This window comes from Rhincodon typus, chromosome 13 (genome assembly GCF_021869965.1).
Source record: "Rhincodon typus isolate 14 chromosome 13, sRhiTyp1.1, whole genome shotgun sequence".
NCBI lineage: Eukaryota > Metazoa > Chordata > Chondrichthyes > Orectolobiformes > Rhincodontidae > Rhincodon > Rhincodon typus.
The window spans coordinates 46,898,187-46,917,081 of record NC_063344.1 but is presented as its reverse complement, the minus strand read 5'-3'; the positions used below and the strand labels follow the sequence as shown (position 1 = coordinate 46,917,081).

Below are 18,895 nucleotides of genomic sequence, written 5' to 3'. Positions count from 1 at the left end.
ATGTTGTTAAAACCAAAAAGAAACAAATTATGAACATGAAGCCAGAATTTTGTCTGGGATCTATCTTGTTCAATAATATAACTTATAATAATATAATAATTAGCACTGCTGCCTCACAGCGCCAGGGACCCGGGTTTGATTCCAACCTCAGGCAACTGTCTGCGTGGAGTTTGCACATTCTCCCCGTGTCTGCATGGGTTTCCTGCAGGTGTTCCAGTTTCCTCCCACAGTCCAAAGATGTGCAGGCTAGGCGGATTGGCCATCCTAAATTGCCCATAATGTTTAGGGATATGTAGATTAGGTGGGTTATAGGGGGATGAGTCTGGGTGGGATGCTCTGAGGGTCAGTGTGGACTTGTTGGGCCGAATGGCCTGTTTCCACACTGTAGGGATTCTATGATCTATGATCTTCTATGAATATAACCTTAGATCCTGGGATCATAGCGAAAGGGACCAAGCAACTTATCAGGACAAATCTTCTCATCCACCTGAAAATCCATGACAAGTTCGAATTTAGTGTAAGCGAATATTGCTTACAAATATTAAACTTGAGTAACAAGAAAAGTCAAATAAATTACAACTTAAAGAAAAGAATGAGAAAGTGATAAACAAAAACAGAAATTGCTGGAAAAACTTGCAGGTTTGGCTACGTCTGTGGAGAGAAATCAGAGTTAACGTACCAGGTCCAATGACCCCTCTTCAGAACTGATGGTAGCTAGAAGCAGTTATTTTTTGTGCAGAGGGTGGGATGAGGGGAGAGGGTAAAGAGTAAATGATAGGTGGAGATACAGCCCAAAGAGAGAGAAGAACAGTTGGACAAACAAAGCGTGGATGACAGTCAACCTGGAAGAATGAATGCTAATGGGGATTATTAGTGGCTATTAATGGGTTGTTAGCTACAAACTGACCAAGTCCCACAGTTACCTTGACTATACATCCTCACACCCTCCTTCCTGTAAAGACTCTATTCCATTCTCCCTGTTCCTCCGTCTCCAACGCATTGTTCTGGTGATCCCAACCTTGACAATGGGGTCACCTTTTTCCTCAAGTGAGGATTCCCCAGCGCTGTAACTGACAGGGCCCTCAGCCGGGATTGACCCAACTCCCGCACAGTATCGACCCATCACCCACACTTCAGCCCCCACAACATCGATAGAGTCCCGCTTGTCCTCATCTACCATCCCACCAGCATCCACATCCAAAGAATCATTAGCTGCCATTTCCACCACCTCCAGTGGGATGCCACACCACTTATTCCCTTTCTCTCCCTTGTTAGCCTTCTGCAGGGACCGTTTGCTCCAGGACACCATGATCCACCGCTTCTTCACTTCCAACAAACCCAACAGCCCCACAGCACCTTCCCCTACAACCACAGAATGTTTAACATCTGCCCATTTACTTCCTCCCCCCTCAGTATAAAAGGGCCCAAACACACATTCCAGGTTAAGCAGTGCTTTATCTGCACTTCACTCAATCTAGTCTACTGCATTCATTGCTTACAATGTGGTCTCCTCCAAACTGGGGAAATGAAGCATAGACTGGGTGACTGCTTTGCAGAACACCTATGTTCTGTCTACAAAAATGACCTGAGCTTCCAGCTGCCTGTCATTTCAACACACCATCATGTTCCCCGGCCAACATCTCAGCCTCAAAGTTGCTGCAATGCTCCAGCAAAGCTCAGCACCTCATTTTCTGCTTGGGAACTCTACTGCTTTCTGGACTCGATATCGAGTTCAACAATTTTAGGGCTTGAGGTACCTTCTCTGATGTCGTTACCCCAACCCCCACACACCAGGTCTTGTTATCATGTGGTCTGCTATTACACATAACCCATTGTTAGCCACAAATTATCTCCATTAGCAACTATTCACTCTCCCAGGCTGACCATTACCAACTCCTTTGTCTGTCCACTTGTTCTTCTCTCTCTTTATACTCTATGTCCATCTATCATTCACTCCTTACCCCCTCCCCTACCATATCTTCTGCATAAAAACAAACATTTTCCTAGCTACCCTCAGTTCTGAAGAACAGTCATTGGAGCCGAAACATTAACTTTGATTTCTCTCCACAGATGCTGCCAGATCTGCTGAGATTTTCCAGCAATTTCCATTTTTGTTTCTGATTTTGAGCACCCAGTGTTCTTTTGAATCTTTTTAATAAGAAAGTGATGACGTAAAGAGAAGTTTTTAAACCTATTTTAATTGAACCACTAGAGTGCAGTAGTTATGTTATCTTGTCTTAAGAGATTGAGTTACTTGTTCCATAAATGGAATAATTTGTCCAATGTCGAACTTTTAGCTTGACAGTGAAATGTGTAATATGTTTGTCTTTGCCAAACCTTATACACATTGGCCTCAAAGGTCTGATAAATTGGTCTCCAAATTTGATCTCCAGCCAGAGGTAAATCTTTCCAAAGCTGGATCCACCTCCAAGATGCAAAGTTAAAAATTAAGTGTTGCAAAGAATTATGATTAACTTTCAACATTTTCTCTGTCTACTTTTGTCCTTTTGTTTAAACAGTGAGTGCTGATGACAAGCAGAAGTAATCTCAAGGAGTCGCTGAGTTCACAGTACAAAGCAGCTGAACTACCAGTAGAACGGATTAAACCCATTTGTCCAGAATGCTTTAAGTGATGCATCATTTTAGCCTTTAATTTGTGAATTTGGTTCACTCTGGTGGGATTATATTGTCATGTCAACTCTCCTAACGCTACTAACTACTGTTGATTAAAAACTATATAATAGGGCAAAATACAATCAATCAGACTAGGGACTGAATCTTGTCACTTTTTGACTAAGTGTCAATTTTTTCAAGTTTCATACATGGTTTTTCTCTGCAAGGCCCAGCAACATTTCTCACCATACCATCCCAAACTTACCTCATTAAATATGTCCCTATGAAAATATTCTCATTTGATGCTAGCCTGATTCTAACCACTCACCATACCCAGAAGAACTTGCCATTCCTGGGATAACCTAGAATAGACCAACATCCGTTGAGTCCATGCCATCTTTATAAGATCATTGGGCACCTGAACAAGCATTGACAGTCCAGAACTGCCTTGTACGTTGACTGATATTTGAGAGATGAAAGGGGTAGGGGAAAGGGGAAATTGGTACCTTGCTTTGTGGACAGGGACCTGGAAGTCATGGTGGATGGGATGATACAGAGAAGGCTGTATCACTTCCCCAGAACTGGCAATAGAGGCCACAATACCAGATGGTGCCATGCTGGGTCACTGCAGTCTTAGCCACCTGGAGAAATGCCCAGCCATGTGGGAAGAGAGTCAATGACCTTCTCCAGGGTAACAGCCACTATCTTAGAACCACAGAATCCTTACAGTGCAGAAAGAGGCCATTTGGCCCATTGAGTCTGCACTGACCCTCTGAAGAGCATCCCATCCAGGGTACCCTCTCCTTGTAACTCCATATTTACCATGCCTAATCCACCTAGCGTGCACATGCCTCGATCTCACGGGACAATTTAGCATGGCCAATCCACCTGGAGCACCTAGAGGAAACCCACACAGACATGGGGAGAATGTGGAAACTCCACACAGACAGTCACCCAAGGCAGTCCCTGATACAGTGGGCAGCAGTGCTAACCACTGAGCTACAACCTCACACTCACTTTGCCCGTGTTACAGCACCCACCTCAACCAAGACTTATGCTCTAACACTCTTAGTATTGCATGCAAAATATTCTATCACTCAATCTCATCCACCCCCACACATGACACCAACAACTCTGCACGTGCTCTTATGCCTCTTTTCCCCGCTGAGAATGTGGAACTGAAATGTATTTCTCTGGGTTTATTAATTTAAAGACTTAGTTGTCAAAGGTTAATTGAAGAATAATTTAAAGACTTAGTTGTCAAAGGTTAGGTTGAAGAGTACAAACGAGCTGTCAAATCCATTTACCAAGCTGTGCTGACTACATATGTCACAAAAACATCAGATCTGAAATAAATCAATATTTCAGCAGAACTCTGAACGATAACAAAGACAGGAGCTCTTTTACTTTTTGTGCATTTAATACACAATTAAATATTCTGCTACTGCCTTCCAGCTGACTATTCTACAGGTTCTTTCCTGTCATTTTGCTGCTAAACCAACCTTTTAACATTAAACCTCAAATTTGGCTTTGTGAAATTGAATCAAAGCAAAATTACTATCTCCTTAGTTATTAAACAAACAATGAATTTATACACATTTGGCACAGTTCTACCGATCTATTTTAATTAGCAATGTGAAAACTGAATTATTAATGCATTATTCAATCTTTCTAAAATATTAGTTTTTATGAATAAGCAAGCACTGCAGACATTTGAAATATTAAATGCTACGAGCAGTACTTCAGCAGTTAAAATAACATTTCTCACATTATTGTTGAAGTTATACATTTCATAGTGTTTAGGATACATATCCCAGGAAAAGAATAATTCATACAATTAACACGATTAGAATTTCGACATACTGTGCAATATTTCTTTGTTGTTTGCAATTTGTTCCAGTTCACTGCCATAGATCTCTGGGATTGTTGTAACTTTTCCTTAGGCTGTAACACTGTCTATACTCTGTGTTCAATCAAAATCTCTGACAGCAATATATACTTAAGCAAGCAAAGAAAAAATGATTGTGAACAGACACATTTACTGTTGTAGACATATTGGCTGTAATAATAACAGTAAAACGAATAGCATTCACTGTCATTACAGGGTAAATTGGACTGTAACTTCAAGCAAAAATTTGTAAATTGGTATCCAAAGATGTTTTGTCATTCCTCCAAAGGTGTACTGTTGCAGCGTTTGCCAATAGAGATGGCACTGAAATTACCAATGCTATGAATTTAAGGAGATTTCCTACTAATCTTACATTAAAGATGGTTGCCTAATATAGGGATGGAGCATTCAAATATATTTAGGTTAAAATTTATTTTTTTTAGAAGTTCTGCTTCCTCTTTTATCACAATATGGTTTTATGAATATGGCACACTGGCAGAACCAGTTAAGGAAAAGCAACCTCACCCCTTCCCCTAAGATGCTCTAACTACTGAGCCCACCTGATTGTTCAACAACAATCTATTGCAGATGCTGAACACAATTCTTCAACTTCAACCCTTCATTCCAGATGATCAACATTTCAACTGCAAGCTAATGGGCTCGCAATGCTATCTTAAAGGATTGAACTGAATTTCATCTTTATGAGTTTCTTTTATCTTTATCTGCATTTAAACATTGTATACATTCTGTTATTTTTACATACATTAAAGCTTGCTGCTAGTTATTTTTAAATTGAATCACTTGCGAATGAAAACGACAGTTGCAGACATGCGACAAATTTTTATCTCATGCACCACCCTGAGGAAATGCCATGCTATGTGGTACAAGAGGCATTAAAGTGAATCAAGCCAACTGGGTGAAATAAACTAAATTGGGTCACTGAAGTATGCTACAGGTTAAAACCATTCTTTTAAAGTAGTGAAAAAAAACCTACCACTAATTAGTAATTAAATAACTTACTAATGGTGAAACTTTGCCCAGAAATTAATTTAATAAAAACTGTCTTCTGATCAGTAGTGGGAAAGGGAAGACAGAAGTATATTAACTTCGGAGATAGTAGGAACTGCAGATGCTGGAGAATCCGAGACAACAAGGTGCAGGGCTGGATGAACACAGCAGGCCAAGCAGCATCATAGGAGCAGAGAGGCTTACAGTGAAGACAAGAAAAACTGAGAGTGAGGCAGTTCCCTTTTCTCAGTAACCTGCCCTAACCAAAGGGTGGAAAACCAATAAGATAGAAGAGTATCAATGGCCAAAGTGGCACTGGGAGCCTGTTATCGGGGGAGGTGGGAGCAGATGGTGGTATGGGGGTGATGTGTTCTGTGGCTAATGTGGGACAGTCAAGGTGACTAGAAAGGGAAGATATGAAAGTAAAGCAGAGGCAGCAACTACACATTAGCCTGAGGCAGGAGTCAGCAGCTAAGGAAGTAGGCTGAGAATTCAGTATGGCCAATAGGACTAGAAAGTTAGGGGTGCTGGCAACCATGCTTAGAAATGTGGAACTCTCTTTAGACTTGTTCACATCATGGTATTGTCAAACCAGATATAATTAATGAGGCCAGATATTGGTTGGATTGAACACTTTGAGCAGTTGATAGAACAAGGGAGCTGTGGCTGCGGCTGAATATTGCAATTGGAATGCCAATTTCCTATTGTTTAAGAATAATGATAACAACACATTATAAAGATACTTAGTTGACACTGTATATTTTCAATATAAAGCAGTATACAATAATTGGCACAGTGCCCAATCAAAATGGATTTCAGAAAGTCAGATGACTTCTATTTGTGATTCCTAGGCAGACAGAGACAATGACCTGAATTTTCACAAAGAGAAAGACAGTCTCCAGTTAAGCCAACATGGTGCCAGAGCCCTGATTGCAGTAGTCCTGCCTGCACCCTTTCCAAAAGCTCCAAAAGTCCACTGCCCACTGTTTTTAACCAGTGGATGGGAAGCAGCAGGTCATTCTTTGCTCAATTGTGGTCTACAAAGAGAGCTGCACATGGTAAAGTGTATCTGTCTTCAAACAAATCCAATTTTCACTACTGGGATATCAAAATCATGACGTGGCTTTTAAACATTTCAAGGGAAGATTTAAAGCTGCCATTTATTTTGAGAAGTAGGATAGCCTAACTGAGAGGTCAGGAGCCCTCAAAGATGGTGAAAGTTAGAAATAAATGTGCATTGATAAAGTGCCACATTAAAGGTTGTTGTGGAAAATAAATGCCCATGATGCATGGGTAACATAGATAGAAGAATGGCTAGTTAAAAGAAACAGAGTAACATAAATGTGTTCAACTCATCTCCCAGACTTCCGCCCTCACTCCCTCTCTCCCCTCCCACAACAGCGATAGAGTTCCCCCTTGTCTTTACCTACCATCCCACCAGCATCCATATCCAGAAGATCATCAGATGCCACTTCTGCCACCTCCAGTGGGATGCCACCACCAGATACATATTCCCATTCCCTCCCATGTCCACCTTCCACAGGGACCATTCCCTCCAGGACACCCACTCTTCCTTCACTCCCAACACCCCCCCACAGTCCCACGGGACATTCCCCTGCAACCAGTAAAGTTATAACACCTGCCCATTTACCTCCTCCCTTCCCAGTATCCAAGGGCCCAAACATACCTTCCAGGTGAAGCAACACTTCACCTGCACTTCCAGAGTTTAGTCTACTGCATTCCCTCCTCACAATGTGATCTCCTCTACATTGGGGAAACAAAGCGTACACTGGGTGACCGCTTCACAGAACATCTACGTTCTGCTCACAAAAAAAGACCCTGAGCTTCCAGTTGCCTGCCGCTTTAACACACCACCCTGTTCCCTGGCCAACATCTCTGTTTCAGGCTTGCTGTAGTGTTCTAGCGAAGCTCAGCACAAGCTGGAAGAACAACACCTCATTTTCTGCTTGGGGACCCTGCAGCCTCTGGGCTCAATACTGAGTTCCAATAATTTTAGGGCCTAAACTCTCCACTGTCCTAGCCCCCTACCCGACACACCAGGCCTTGTTATCACATAGCCTGCCATTACACACTACCTGTTGTTAGTCACTAACAGTCCCATTAACAACTATTCACCCTTATAGCCAGATCATTATCAACTGCAACAACAAAAAACAGCTTGCTCAGCGCAAGCTAGAAGAACAACACCTCATTTTCTGCTTGGGGACCCTACAGCCCTCTGGACTCAATATTGAGTTCAATAATTTTAGGGCCTAAACTCTCCCATGTCCCAGCCCCCCCACCCCACACACCAGGCTTTCTTACCACATAGCCTGTCATTACACACCTCCTGTTGTTAGTTACTAACAGTCCCCATTAACAACTATTCACTGTCCCAGACTGATCGTTAGCAACTCCTTTGTCTGTCCAACTGTCTTTCTCTCTCTTCGGGCTCTATCCTATCATTTACTCCCTACCCCACCCACCTCCCTATTTTCTGCATATAAACTGACGTTTTCCCAGCCACTATCAGTTCTGAGGAAGGGTCACCGGACCCGAAACGTTAACTCTGTTTTCTCCTTCACAGATGCTGCCAGACCTGCTGAGCTTTTCCAGCAACTTTGTTCTTGTTCCTGATTTACAGCATCCGCAGTTCTTTTGGTTTTTATTCATTATTAACTCCTTTGTCTTTCCATGTACCCTTCTCTCTCTTTGGGCTCTATCCCTTATCCTATCGTTTACTCCCTACCCCATCCCCCTCCCTATCTTCTGCACATAAACCGACATTTTCCCAGCTACCATCAGTTCTGAGGAAGGGTCACTGAACCCAAAACATTAACTCTAATTTTTTCTTCACAGAGGCTGTCAGACCTGCTGAGCTTTTCCAGCAAGATAACAAGGTGTAGAGCTGGATGAACACAGCAGGCCAAGCAGCATCAGAGGAGCAGGAAAGCTCGGGTCGAGACCCTTCTTCAGAAATGGGGGAGGGGAAGGGGATTCTGAAATAAATAGGGAGAGAGGGGGAGGCGGATAGAAAATGGATAAAGGAGAAGATAGGTGGAGAGGAGACAGACAGGTCAAAGAGGTGGGGTTGGAGCTAGTAAAGGTGAGTGTAGGTCGGGAGTTAGGGAGGCGATAGGTTGGTCCAGGGAGGACGGACAGGTCAAGGAGGCGGGATGAGATTAGTGGGTAGGAGATGGGGGTGGGGCTTGAGGTGGGAGGAATGGTTAGGGTGGCGGGGACGAGCTGGGCTGGTTTTGGGATGCAGTCGGGGGAGGGGAGATTTTGAAGCTTGTGAAGTCCACATTGATACCCTTGGGCTGCAGGGTTCCCAAGCGAAATTTGAGATGCTGTTCCTGCAGCCTTTGGGTGGCATCGTTGTGGCACTGCAGGAGGCCCAGGATGGACATGTCGTCTGAGGAGTGTGAGGGGGAGTTGAAATCGTTCGCGACTGGGAGGTCCAGTTGTTTGTTGTAAACCGAGCGCAGGTGTTCCACAAAGTGGTCCCCGCTTGGTTTCCCCGATGTAGAGGAGGCCACAATGGGAACAGCGGATACAGTATACCACATTAGCAGATGTGCAGGTGAATACCTGTTTGATGTGGAAGGTCTTCTTGGGGCCTGGGATGGGGGTGAGGGGGGAGGTGTAGGGGCAGGTGTAGCACTTCCTGCGGTTGCAGGGAAAAGTGCCGGGGATGGTGGGGCTGGTGGGGAGTATGGAGCGGACAAGGGAGTCACGGAGAGAGTGGTCCCTCCGGAAAGTAGATAAGGGTGGGGAGGGAAAAATGTCTTTGGTAGTGGGGTCGGATTGCAGATGGCGGAAGTGTCGGAGGATGATGCGTTGCATTCGGAGGTTGGTGGGGTGGTACGTGAGGACGAGGGGGATTCTTTTTTGGTTGCTTTTGCGGGTAGGGGGTGTGAGGGATGAGTTGCAGGAAATGCGAGAGACACGGTCGAGACGTTTTCAACCACTGTGGAGGGGAAGTTGCGGTCCTTGAAAAACGAGGACACCTGGGGTGTCTGGGAGTGGAATGCCTCATCTTGAGAGCAGATGCAGCGGAGGCGAAGGAATTGGGAATAGGGGATGGCATCTTTGCAGGAAGATGGGTGAGAGGAGGTGTATTCTAGGTAGCTGTGGGAGTCGGTAGGCTTGAAATGGATATCGGTTTCCAGGTGGATGCCAGAGATGGAGACAGAGAGGTCCAGGAAGGAGAGAGAGGTATCAGAGATGGTCCAGGTGAACTTAAGGTTGGGGTGGAAGGTGTTAGTGAAGTGGATGAACTGTTCAAGCTCCTTGTGGGAGCACGAGGCGGCGCCGATACAGTCATCAATGTAACGTAGGAAGAGGTGGGGGATAGGGCCAGTGTAGCTTTGGAAGAGGGATTGTTCCACGTATCCTACAAAGAGGCAGGCATAGCTTGGGCCCATGCGGGTACCCATGGCCACCCCCTTTGTCTGTAGGAAGTAGGAGGAATTGAAGGAGAAGTTGTTAAGGGTGAGGACGAGTTTGGCTAAGCGGATGAGGGTGTCAGTGGAGGGGGACTGGTTGGGCCTGTGGGACAGGAAGAAGCGGAGGGCCTTTAGGCCATCTGCATGGGGAATGCAGGTGTATAGGGACTGGATGTCCATGGTAAAGATGAAGTGCTGGGGACCAGGGAATCGGAAGTTTTGGAGGAGGTGGAGGACGTGGGTGATGTCATGGACGTAGGTGGGGAGTTCCTCGACCAAGCGGGAGAAAATGGAGTCGAGATAAGTGGAGATGAGTTTGGTGCGGCAGGAGCAGGCAGAGACAATGGGTCGACCAGGGCAGTCAGATTGTGGATTTTGGGAAGGAGATAGAAACGGGCGGTGCGGGGTTGGGGAACGATGAGGGAGGTCACCTGAAGTGATGAGGTTGTGGATGGTCTGGGAGATGACGGTTTGGTGGTCAGGGGTGGGATCATGATCAAGTGGGCGGTAGGAGGAGGTGTCAGAGAGCTGGCGTCTGGCCTCGGCGATGTAGAGGTCAGTGCGCCATACTACAACTGCGCCTCCCTTGTCCGCGGGTTTTACAGTGAGCTTGGGATTGGAGCGGAGGGAGCAGAGGGCTGCCCGTTCTGTGGGGGAGAGGTTGGAGTGGGTGAGAGGGGTGGAGAGGTTGAGGCAATTGATGTCTCGACGGTAGTTGGAGATGAAGAGGTTGAGGGAGGGTAGGAGGCCTTGGGGTGGTGTCCAGGAGGAGGGGGTGTGTTGGAGGCAGGAGAAGGGGTCATTAGAGGGGGGGTTAGGCTCACGATTAAAGAAGTAATCACAGAGGCGGAGGCGGTGGAAAAACTGTTCAACATCCAACGTCCTTTTCCAGCAACTTCTGTTTTCAAACATCAACGTTTCATCTTCTGCTAAGCAAGATCTGGGCAAAGAATCACCAGATTTGAAACATTAACTCTGCTTTTCCCCACAAATGCTGGCTGACTGCTGAGTTTTGCCTTTTTTTTTCAGCACTCCAGCATCTTCAGTTGCTTTATTGCAGATGTAATGTGTGGTGTGCTATATAAATCAGTACTGTGGCCTCAACTGTTAACAATTTTTAAAACCAATTTTGATGAAGAGACTGACAATATGGTTGCTAAATTTACGGACGATGCAAATATAGATGAGAAAGTAACTTGAGAAGAGGGCCTAAGGAAGATACAAAGGAATATTGTTAAATTAAGGGAATAGGCAGAGATCTGTCAAAAATAGTATACTATGGGAACACCTGAAATTATCCATTTCCGCAGGAAGAATAAGTGAAAGCATATTTAAATGATGAGAGATTGCAGAGCTGTGATATATAAAAGAATCTGGGTATACTAATGCACAAATCGCAAAAGGTTAGTGAGCAGGTACACAAAGCAATTTAGGAAACTCAACTGAATGTCAATGTCAAATGTGATTGGAATTGAATATGAAAATTGGGGGGGTTTTGCTTCAGTTATATAGAGTTTTGGTGACACCATATTTGGAGTACTGTACATTGTATTGGTCTCCCTATTTAAGGAGGGATGAAAAAACATTGAAAGCAATTCAGGGAAGGTTTACTAAACTTATATCTGGAATGGATGGCTTGTCTTATGAGGACCAGATCAGACCTGTACCTGGTGGAGAGTAAGAGTTGACTTGATTGAAACATATAAGATCCTTATTGGTCCTGACAGGGTAGATGTTGAAAGGATGTTTCTTCTTGTAGGAAAATCTAGAATTAACAGAGACTGTTTAAAACTAAGGGAATGCTCATTTAAGACAGAGATGACAAGAATTTTATTTTCTCACACAGCACCATGAGTGTTTGGAACTCTCTTCCTCAAAAGGTGGTGGAAACAGAGTCTTTGAATATTTTTAAGGCAGAGATAAATTGATTCTGCATAAGCAAGATAGTGAAAGGCTATTGAGAATGTCGTGCAATCAGATTGGGCATGATGTTACGGCGGAGCAAGCTAAGGGTCCAAGTGGTTCATACCTCCTTCTAATTCATACGCTTGAATACATAAAAACTAGATACACTCATTAGAATTACCAAGCACTTTGGAACTGTTAAGATCTCAAGGGAACTCTGAAAGCTTTCAAGGCATTTGAATTTGTTGGTTTTGTTTTTTTGGAAAAACTGCCTGCAGTACTAAAAATTACCAACACTTTCCATTTCATCTGCCTGTAGACATATGTCTGAAGTCTGTCTGATAGGATTTGTGGTGGATGGCTTGATTGTGCAACCAAATCACCAAGGCAGGCCTTTCCCACAGGGCATCTCCACAACCAGTAGCCTCAGTGGTTGTCTCTGAATTCTTCCAGTCTAATTCCATTAAACACCCCCACCATCCCAGAAAGAAAATTCAACCAACTGGGCCACTTTCTTGTTTGTCAGGCTTGTGGAGCTGGTGATTTTTCCAATGCATTGCTCTTGACTTGAAAGTAAGAATTCAGGTCAAAATGTCTTACATGTTACTTAAAAATGCAGATTGGTTTTCCAGGTGCAAATTGAATGGCCCTTATAGTTTCAAAAGAAGACAATTAAAAGTCAAGAATGTGATGGAATATGTTCCATCTGCTTGGAAGAGTGCAACTGTAAAAACACTCAAGAAGCTTTACACTATTTAGGACAAAGCAGCCCTCTTGATTGGCACCCTATCCACCACTTTCGATATTTAATTCCCCCCCCCCACTACCGTTGTAAAATGCCAGCAGGATGTACTATCTATTAAATGTACTGCTTTAACTACTAAGGCTCTTTAGACAACAACAACCAACCCCACAACCTTACCATCTAGCTGGACAAGATAGAAAGACATGGGAACACAACAACCTGCAAATTTACCTCCAAGTGATACACTATCCTGACTGGGAAACATATCATCGTTCCTTCATTGAACCTGGGTCAAAATACTGGAACTCCAGACCTAACAGCACTGTAGGTGTATTTACACAGAGACACTACAGCTACCAACTGACTGGGCTGGTAGAAAAAACAGCCAGCTTGCCACCATTAATAGGACAATGGAGATGGCTAATAGGAGTTCCATTGATCTGCACTGATTTGTGCATGATTGAGGGATTGGACATAGACCAAGTGGGTGGTTGTTGAACTCCTTTGCACTTGCATCCAACCCCTCTTACCCTTCTCTCCTCACGTTCCCCAATCCCAATTCAGCCAAAAAGCATTTAGTTGGTACCTTGTCCTCATGCCAGTAATTCTTCCCCAGCAGTAACCATGACTTTTATGGTTTACGAGCACATGAGCTGCTGGTTCTCATAGGCTAGCATTTCAATTTCCAGAGAATTCATTTCAGAGAAAGACCTGTTGCTGCCCTACAAACTGCCTGATTGGAGGAAGCTATGGAGGATCTTACTTTGAAATGACAGGTCAGATGTCTCGCCAACTTTTCAGCAAGTGAGGGAGACCACTGATGAAAATGGAAAATCCTGGAGCATATTTTCCTTTGTGGGGAAGCCTACAACTAGGGGATACAACTTATGAATAAAAGATCACCCTTTTAAGATGAAGATGAGAAGATTTTTTTTCTCTCAAAGCTCTTCACTAAAAGCAATAAAGGCACAATTTGAGAGATTTTTGATAGACAAGAGAGTCAAGGATTATAGGTGGCAAACCAGAAAGTGGATGTGACAGTACAACGAGATCAACCAAGATTTTATTGAATGAAGGAACAGTCTTGAAAAGCCAAAAGGCTTCTTCTCCCGTGTCCTTTGTTTCATTGTAGATATATTCTGTAAAGTTACACCATTGTATGCATCAATGATACTTTGTTCCTCACTAACCTATTGACACTTGTTTGTTGAACAGTGTATCTTGGTACAATGCCAATTTTACGTGAACAAAACAGAACAATATAGTGAAAATAAAGTCTGGGAGATCGATTTCTATTTGTCACAACAAAATACCTTGTGAACAAGAGGTTTTCCATCACCAAGGGGCTTTCCAGAGATTGCATCAATAAGATAAATTACTGAAACAAGATCACAAAATATATGGCAATAAATAAATTAATACACTTGCAAGGATAAATATATTATATACTATAAATATATTACAGGATATATACTGGAAGAAACTTTCCATTTTGTTACCCCCAAGCCCTCCCAACACCTTTTCACTTGTTCATAAATTGTTAGATGTCTATGTTCCTTAAGATCATTGACATGAATATTAAGTCTTTTTTCTCTTTTCACCAATGCTGTCAGATCTTCTGAGTATTTCTAGCATATTTTATTTTTGTTACATAATGGAATACTTAACAAAAAGATCTCATAACTCACAAAACAAATAAACTTCATAAATTTTACATTTCGCATTCATCTAAAGAAATAGAAAATATTCTTTGATTGAACTGGTGAAATAAACTGCATAAGAGTCAGTGCAGGCCATAACATGAAACAAATAAAACTCTATGAACACATACATGTTGCTAATTTTTCTTTTTCTGTTATATTGCTTTTCACCTTCTCTAGAGTATTTACTTGTAGTTAATAATTATGCGGACAGAGAAGCTCTGTGTGTGAAGTACTGAAAAATAGCCTCCATGCACATATAATACTTTCCCCACCAAAGATCACAAGACTCATTAATAAATTGGTCCAGTGACCTTTGCTGCACCACTCCTAATCCAATCCCAAATTTCACAATTTTACAAATGACCTACACCAGGGTATCCTAGACACCAACCTGAATCAGGTGGTGAGCTGACTGGCATCATGCCACAGATGACAGATAATGGGAAATGCAGTCTTAGAACTTTGGGGAGGTTAGTTGCGATCATCTGCTGCAATTCTTTTAATGGCTGAAAAGCCGATGTTGAAAAGGCACAGGTGCACATATGAAATTGGCGCTAGCTTGTGGTCTGGGCTTATTGATCGACACTGATGCCTTGTTTGCCTGGGAACTTCTGATACCACATGAAGCAGCTGAAACCTCAAAAGATGGAACATATCCAAGTTCACTGGTGTGCATAGGACCCTGATGACAATTTTGAGGTAAAAGTGGCCAGAGCCTGAATGATGCACGTGCCAGTCATTTGAATTAGTGTCCATCGGAAGCTTCTCCAACAATAGCCCAGGAATTTTTTTTGTCGTATCCAACAGAATCAGAAATGTCTTAATTGCACACCTGTTCTCTGATGGCAGTTGAAATCAGCCCTTCATCTATCTTCCCTGAGATTTTCACAAGTGATTTTCATAAACCATTACCATGAACTTTAACAACTGACATGCTATTACCCCCACTAGCTTCAGCCACAGCAAAATTCAAAGAAAATGGAGCTCAATTCATTCCATGAAGATTCTGTCATAAACTATTTAAAACATAGTAAACAAGAATCACAGTACTGGATATGATGTAAAGAAGGCCATTCGGCCCACTATGTCCATGCTACTTTTCCAAAGGAACAATTTGTCTTGCTATTCTCCTGTCTTCTCCCATAGCCTTAAGCATTTTTCAGATGACAATCCAATTTCTCTTTGAATGCCTTGATTCAACCTGCCCTACCACATTCTCAGGCACTGTGTTCTACATCCCAAATACATGCCGCCCAAAAAAGATTTTCCTCCTGTCTCCATTGCTTCTTTTGCCAACTATCTTAAAATGCCCTCTTGCCCTCAGACCTTTCATCAATGGGAATAGTTCTTTCTTGTCAACTTCTTCATGATTTTGCATTCCTCTATCTAATCCCCTCTTAACCTTTGCTTATCCAAGAAAAACAATCCCAGTTTCTCTAATCTATTCTTGCATTCTCTTTCTAGAGATTGAGGTTGTAAATTAAATAATTTACTTTACCAATCCTTTTCACTTCAACTGTTCCCTTTTAAAGTCAGTAATATAAAACCTCATCCCCTGATTGAATGTTCAAGATTTAGCAAGCTCGTTGGCTCATTGTTTCATGACTGTTGCGATGCTCTAAGGTTTTTCTTGAGCTACTTTGCAAGCTGCTGTCAACTACTCCTCAAAGACATACATAATTTAACATGAACAACTCATCCTTCAGTTCTAAAAACTTTTCTTTGATTAGTTTTGGTGGTTCTTCTTGTTTCATGGTCACAAACTAATTCAAAAGGACTCATTAGGTAAATCTCTAGTGGCAGACAAAATAACTTCAAGTCCTTTATTCCAATAATGGAAATATTCATATTCTTTCCATTATCTTGAAGGTTTGATGGTATCTTTCTAAAATTCCTCGTGTCTGTGGGCAGTATGTTGAAGACTTTAACTATGTTATATCCAGACTACTCATAACTTCCTGAAAAGTATTAGACATGATATTGAAATCTTGATCTGACCAGATTTCCATTCAAACTATGCAGTGAAAAACTGGGTTAAGTTCCATCCCACTACATCAATAGTGATAGTACTTAAAAGTATGGCACTTGGGAATTGAAGAGCCATATCCGTGATAGCAAAGATATAATGGTGTCCTGGTTTGTTAAAGATCCAACAAAATCCACCAATACCCTACTAAATGGTTCCTCAAAAACTGGTATGGGAATTAAACGGGACAGTTTGACTGTTTGACATGGTTTTCCCATCACCTGGCACGTGTGGCATGTTTTATAAAACTGCACCATGTCTTTGTAAAGACACGGCCAGTAAAAATGTTAACTTATAAATGCTTGGGTCCTTTATGCACCCACATGTCCACCCATAAGAATTTCAGAGCTACAACCTGGTCTATTGCACTTTCAGTCAAGGCTTCTTCCTGTAACCTGATTTACACTGCAGCTTCCAACAATCTTAAAATATTTTAATATTTTTTAGTGATATTTGGGTGATACCATGATCTGGTGAACCACTATCAATTCTTTATTCACTGGTCTGTGAGGAGGTCTCCACTTTCTCGTCAAAGTCCCATTTCTCATGTAGCAACATTCTGGAATGCTTTTTGTTTCAACTTCAGTTTGACTCAATTGGGATACTTTACATAATTCTGGACCGCTTGCTGATCCTTGTCAAAGAAGGCTTATTAAGCTCTTCCTTTGGATTATCTAAATCCCCAAAGAAAGTTTCAGATAACCAAATATCTGGCTTTGGAACCAATCTGATCTGTAATGATAGGCTTTATTTAGCCACTGCTTGCATCACTGCACATGAAGAAAAAATCCCAGGAACCCTTTCCTGTAAATTCTCGGTTTCCTTCACTTCGCCTTACCGTTATTACTGGAGAAGCTGCAACCTTCAATCCTGGCAAATTATTCCCTGGGAGTAAAGGTAAGGTAAAGTCATCATAGTCTTACCAGACCATAGGGCTGTTCTCTCATTCAATAGAGATGACTGGTGGTGGTTTAACCTGAGAGTCACCATGCCTCAGGCTGAGAAGGAGTCTTTCATGGTAGCCTTAGCCAATGTAGGAACTGAATACACGCTGCTGGCGTCACTCTGCATTACCAACTAGCCATCTAGCCATTTGAACTAACTGACCTTTAGTACCCCTCCAGATCTACCCCAAAACTTCCAGAAATCTGCATTAAGGTGTCTTGTAACAATAGAAAAACGTGGGCCATCAGCTATCACTTCCACCCTCAGCACTTTCCGTTTGGCCTGAGGAGGAGATTCTCTGGCTTTCCCAGTTGTCCCTTCCCAACCCTGACTTCTTCCCTTTGTTTTACCTTCTAAACTTCTGAGGTTTGTGCAGAAAAATAGTTTTGGATTTGTGGATCAGATCTTAATTGTCAGTCATCTCAGCTGCCTACCTTGATGTCACAAGCTTCAGGTTTTCTATGTGAGCGCCCTCCGTATGAAGGAACTGAATTTTTAATTTTTTCCAAGAGAATTACTTCCCAAAGGGTATCATATTTAGTCACTACTTTTAATGCCCGTATCCAACACCCCAAGTTATTTTACCCTCTCAAACTCTTTACAAGTTTGCACAGATTGCTTCCTGATATTCTGAAATTTCTGCCCTTAAGTATCAGGACAAATTCATGCAATGTACCAAGAATAGGCTTGGTCGACACCTGATAATCTACAGAAACTTGCTCAGAAAGCATGGAATAAAACTTAATGCACTCTTCCCATCAGCCTGCTTTGTATGAGCATTGACTAGTTTTCTTTTGGCCACCTCAACATCTTAGCTAACTTCAAAATAAATGAAAAATGCCTCAGTGCCCCTTTCACAGATTTTGTAAGGGTTTGCAAAATTTAAACAGCGCCCTGCTGGGTTTTGTATTAAAATTATGTCATCCCTTGTAAGAATGTTCCCCAAAGTAAGAGGTTTTTATCTAAAATGCTCTTTCCCTTACTTTCTCCGAGCCCTAAAATGCTCATTCTCCTTTTTTCTCAAGTTCAAGTTTTTTTTTTATATTTCCACTTCCTTTTCTGTTTTTAGCTGCTTTATCTGTATAATTGAATGCTTGCTAACTCAACTGTCTCACTATGTGCTTTGCATTGCTGTTCTTTCAATTTCAAATATTGTGCTATTATTTCAATTACGTGTGCTTTCTTAGGCCACACTTTTAACTCTAACCATAACTTCTAAGCCAATTTAATCAGCCTAACCTCAGTTACTCTTTAAAAGTCATTTGGGGATAAATCTTCCATCACCAGAGTAGCCTTAGAAACTGGCAAAGTCACTTTGATATAATAATACAAGAAACCTTTTATTTCCTTGACTCCTTCACAATTTTTGATGGCAGAGTCGAGAAAAGCCATTTTAGTTTTCTTATTTGTTGTTTTTCTCTGTCCAGAGCCACTGCAGTTTCATATTGGTTCATAAGTCGGGGAAACTTTTACTTTTCTGTTTTAAAAGGATAGAGTGAGTTTTGTTCTGGGCTTAACCTGATGCTGTCCTAATTCCAGGAGTGTTGGGAATTGGAGGTGGGGGGTTCTTGACATTTCCATTTAAAAGAATGGAGGACAGGTCCCTGGGTCAAG

General features: G+C 42.3%; 1 protein-coding gene across 3 annotated transcripts in view; it reads right to left on the bottom strand.

Annotated features, from left to right (window-relative positions):
* ift80 (intraflagellar transport 80 homolog (Chlamydomonas)) overlaps positions 1–18,895 on the bottom strand; it is a 164,202-nt gene that overhangs the window by 38,377 nt on the left and 106,930 nt on the right. For all 3 annotated transcript variants that reach the window (XM_048604261.1, XM_048604260.1, XM_048604262.1), the window contains one exon: positions 13,921–13,985. In XM_048604261.1, the coding sequence (XP_048460218.1) occupies positions 13,921–13,985 (65 nt within the window). The remainder of the gene's footprint in view (positions 1–13,920; positions 13,986–18,895) is intronic.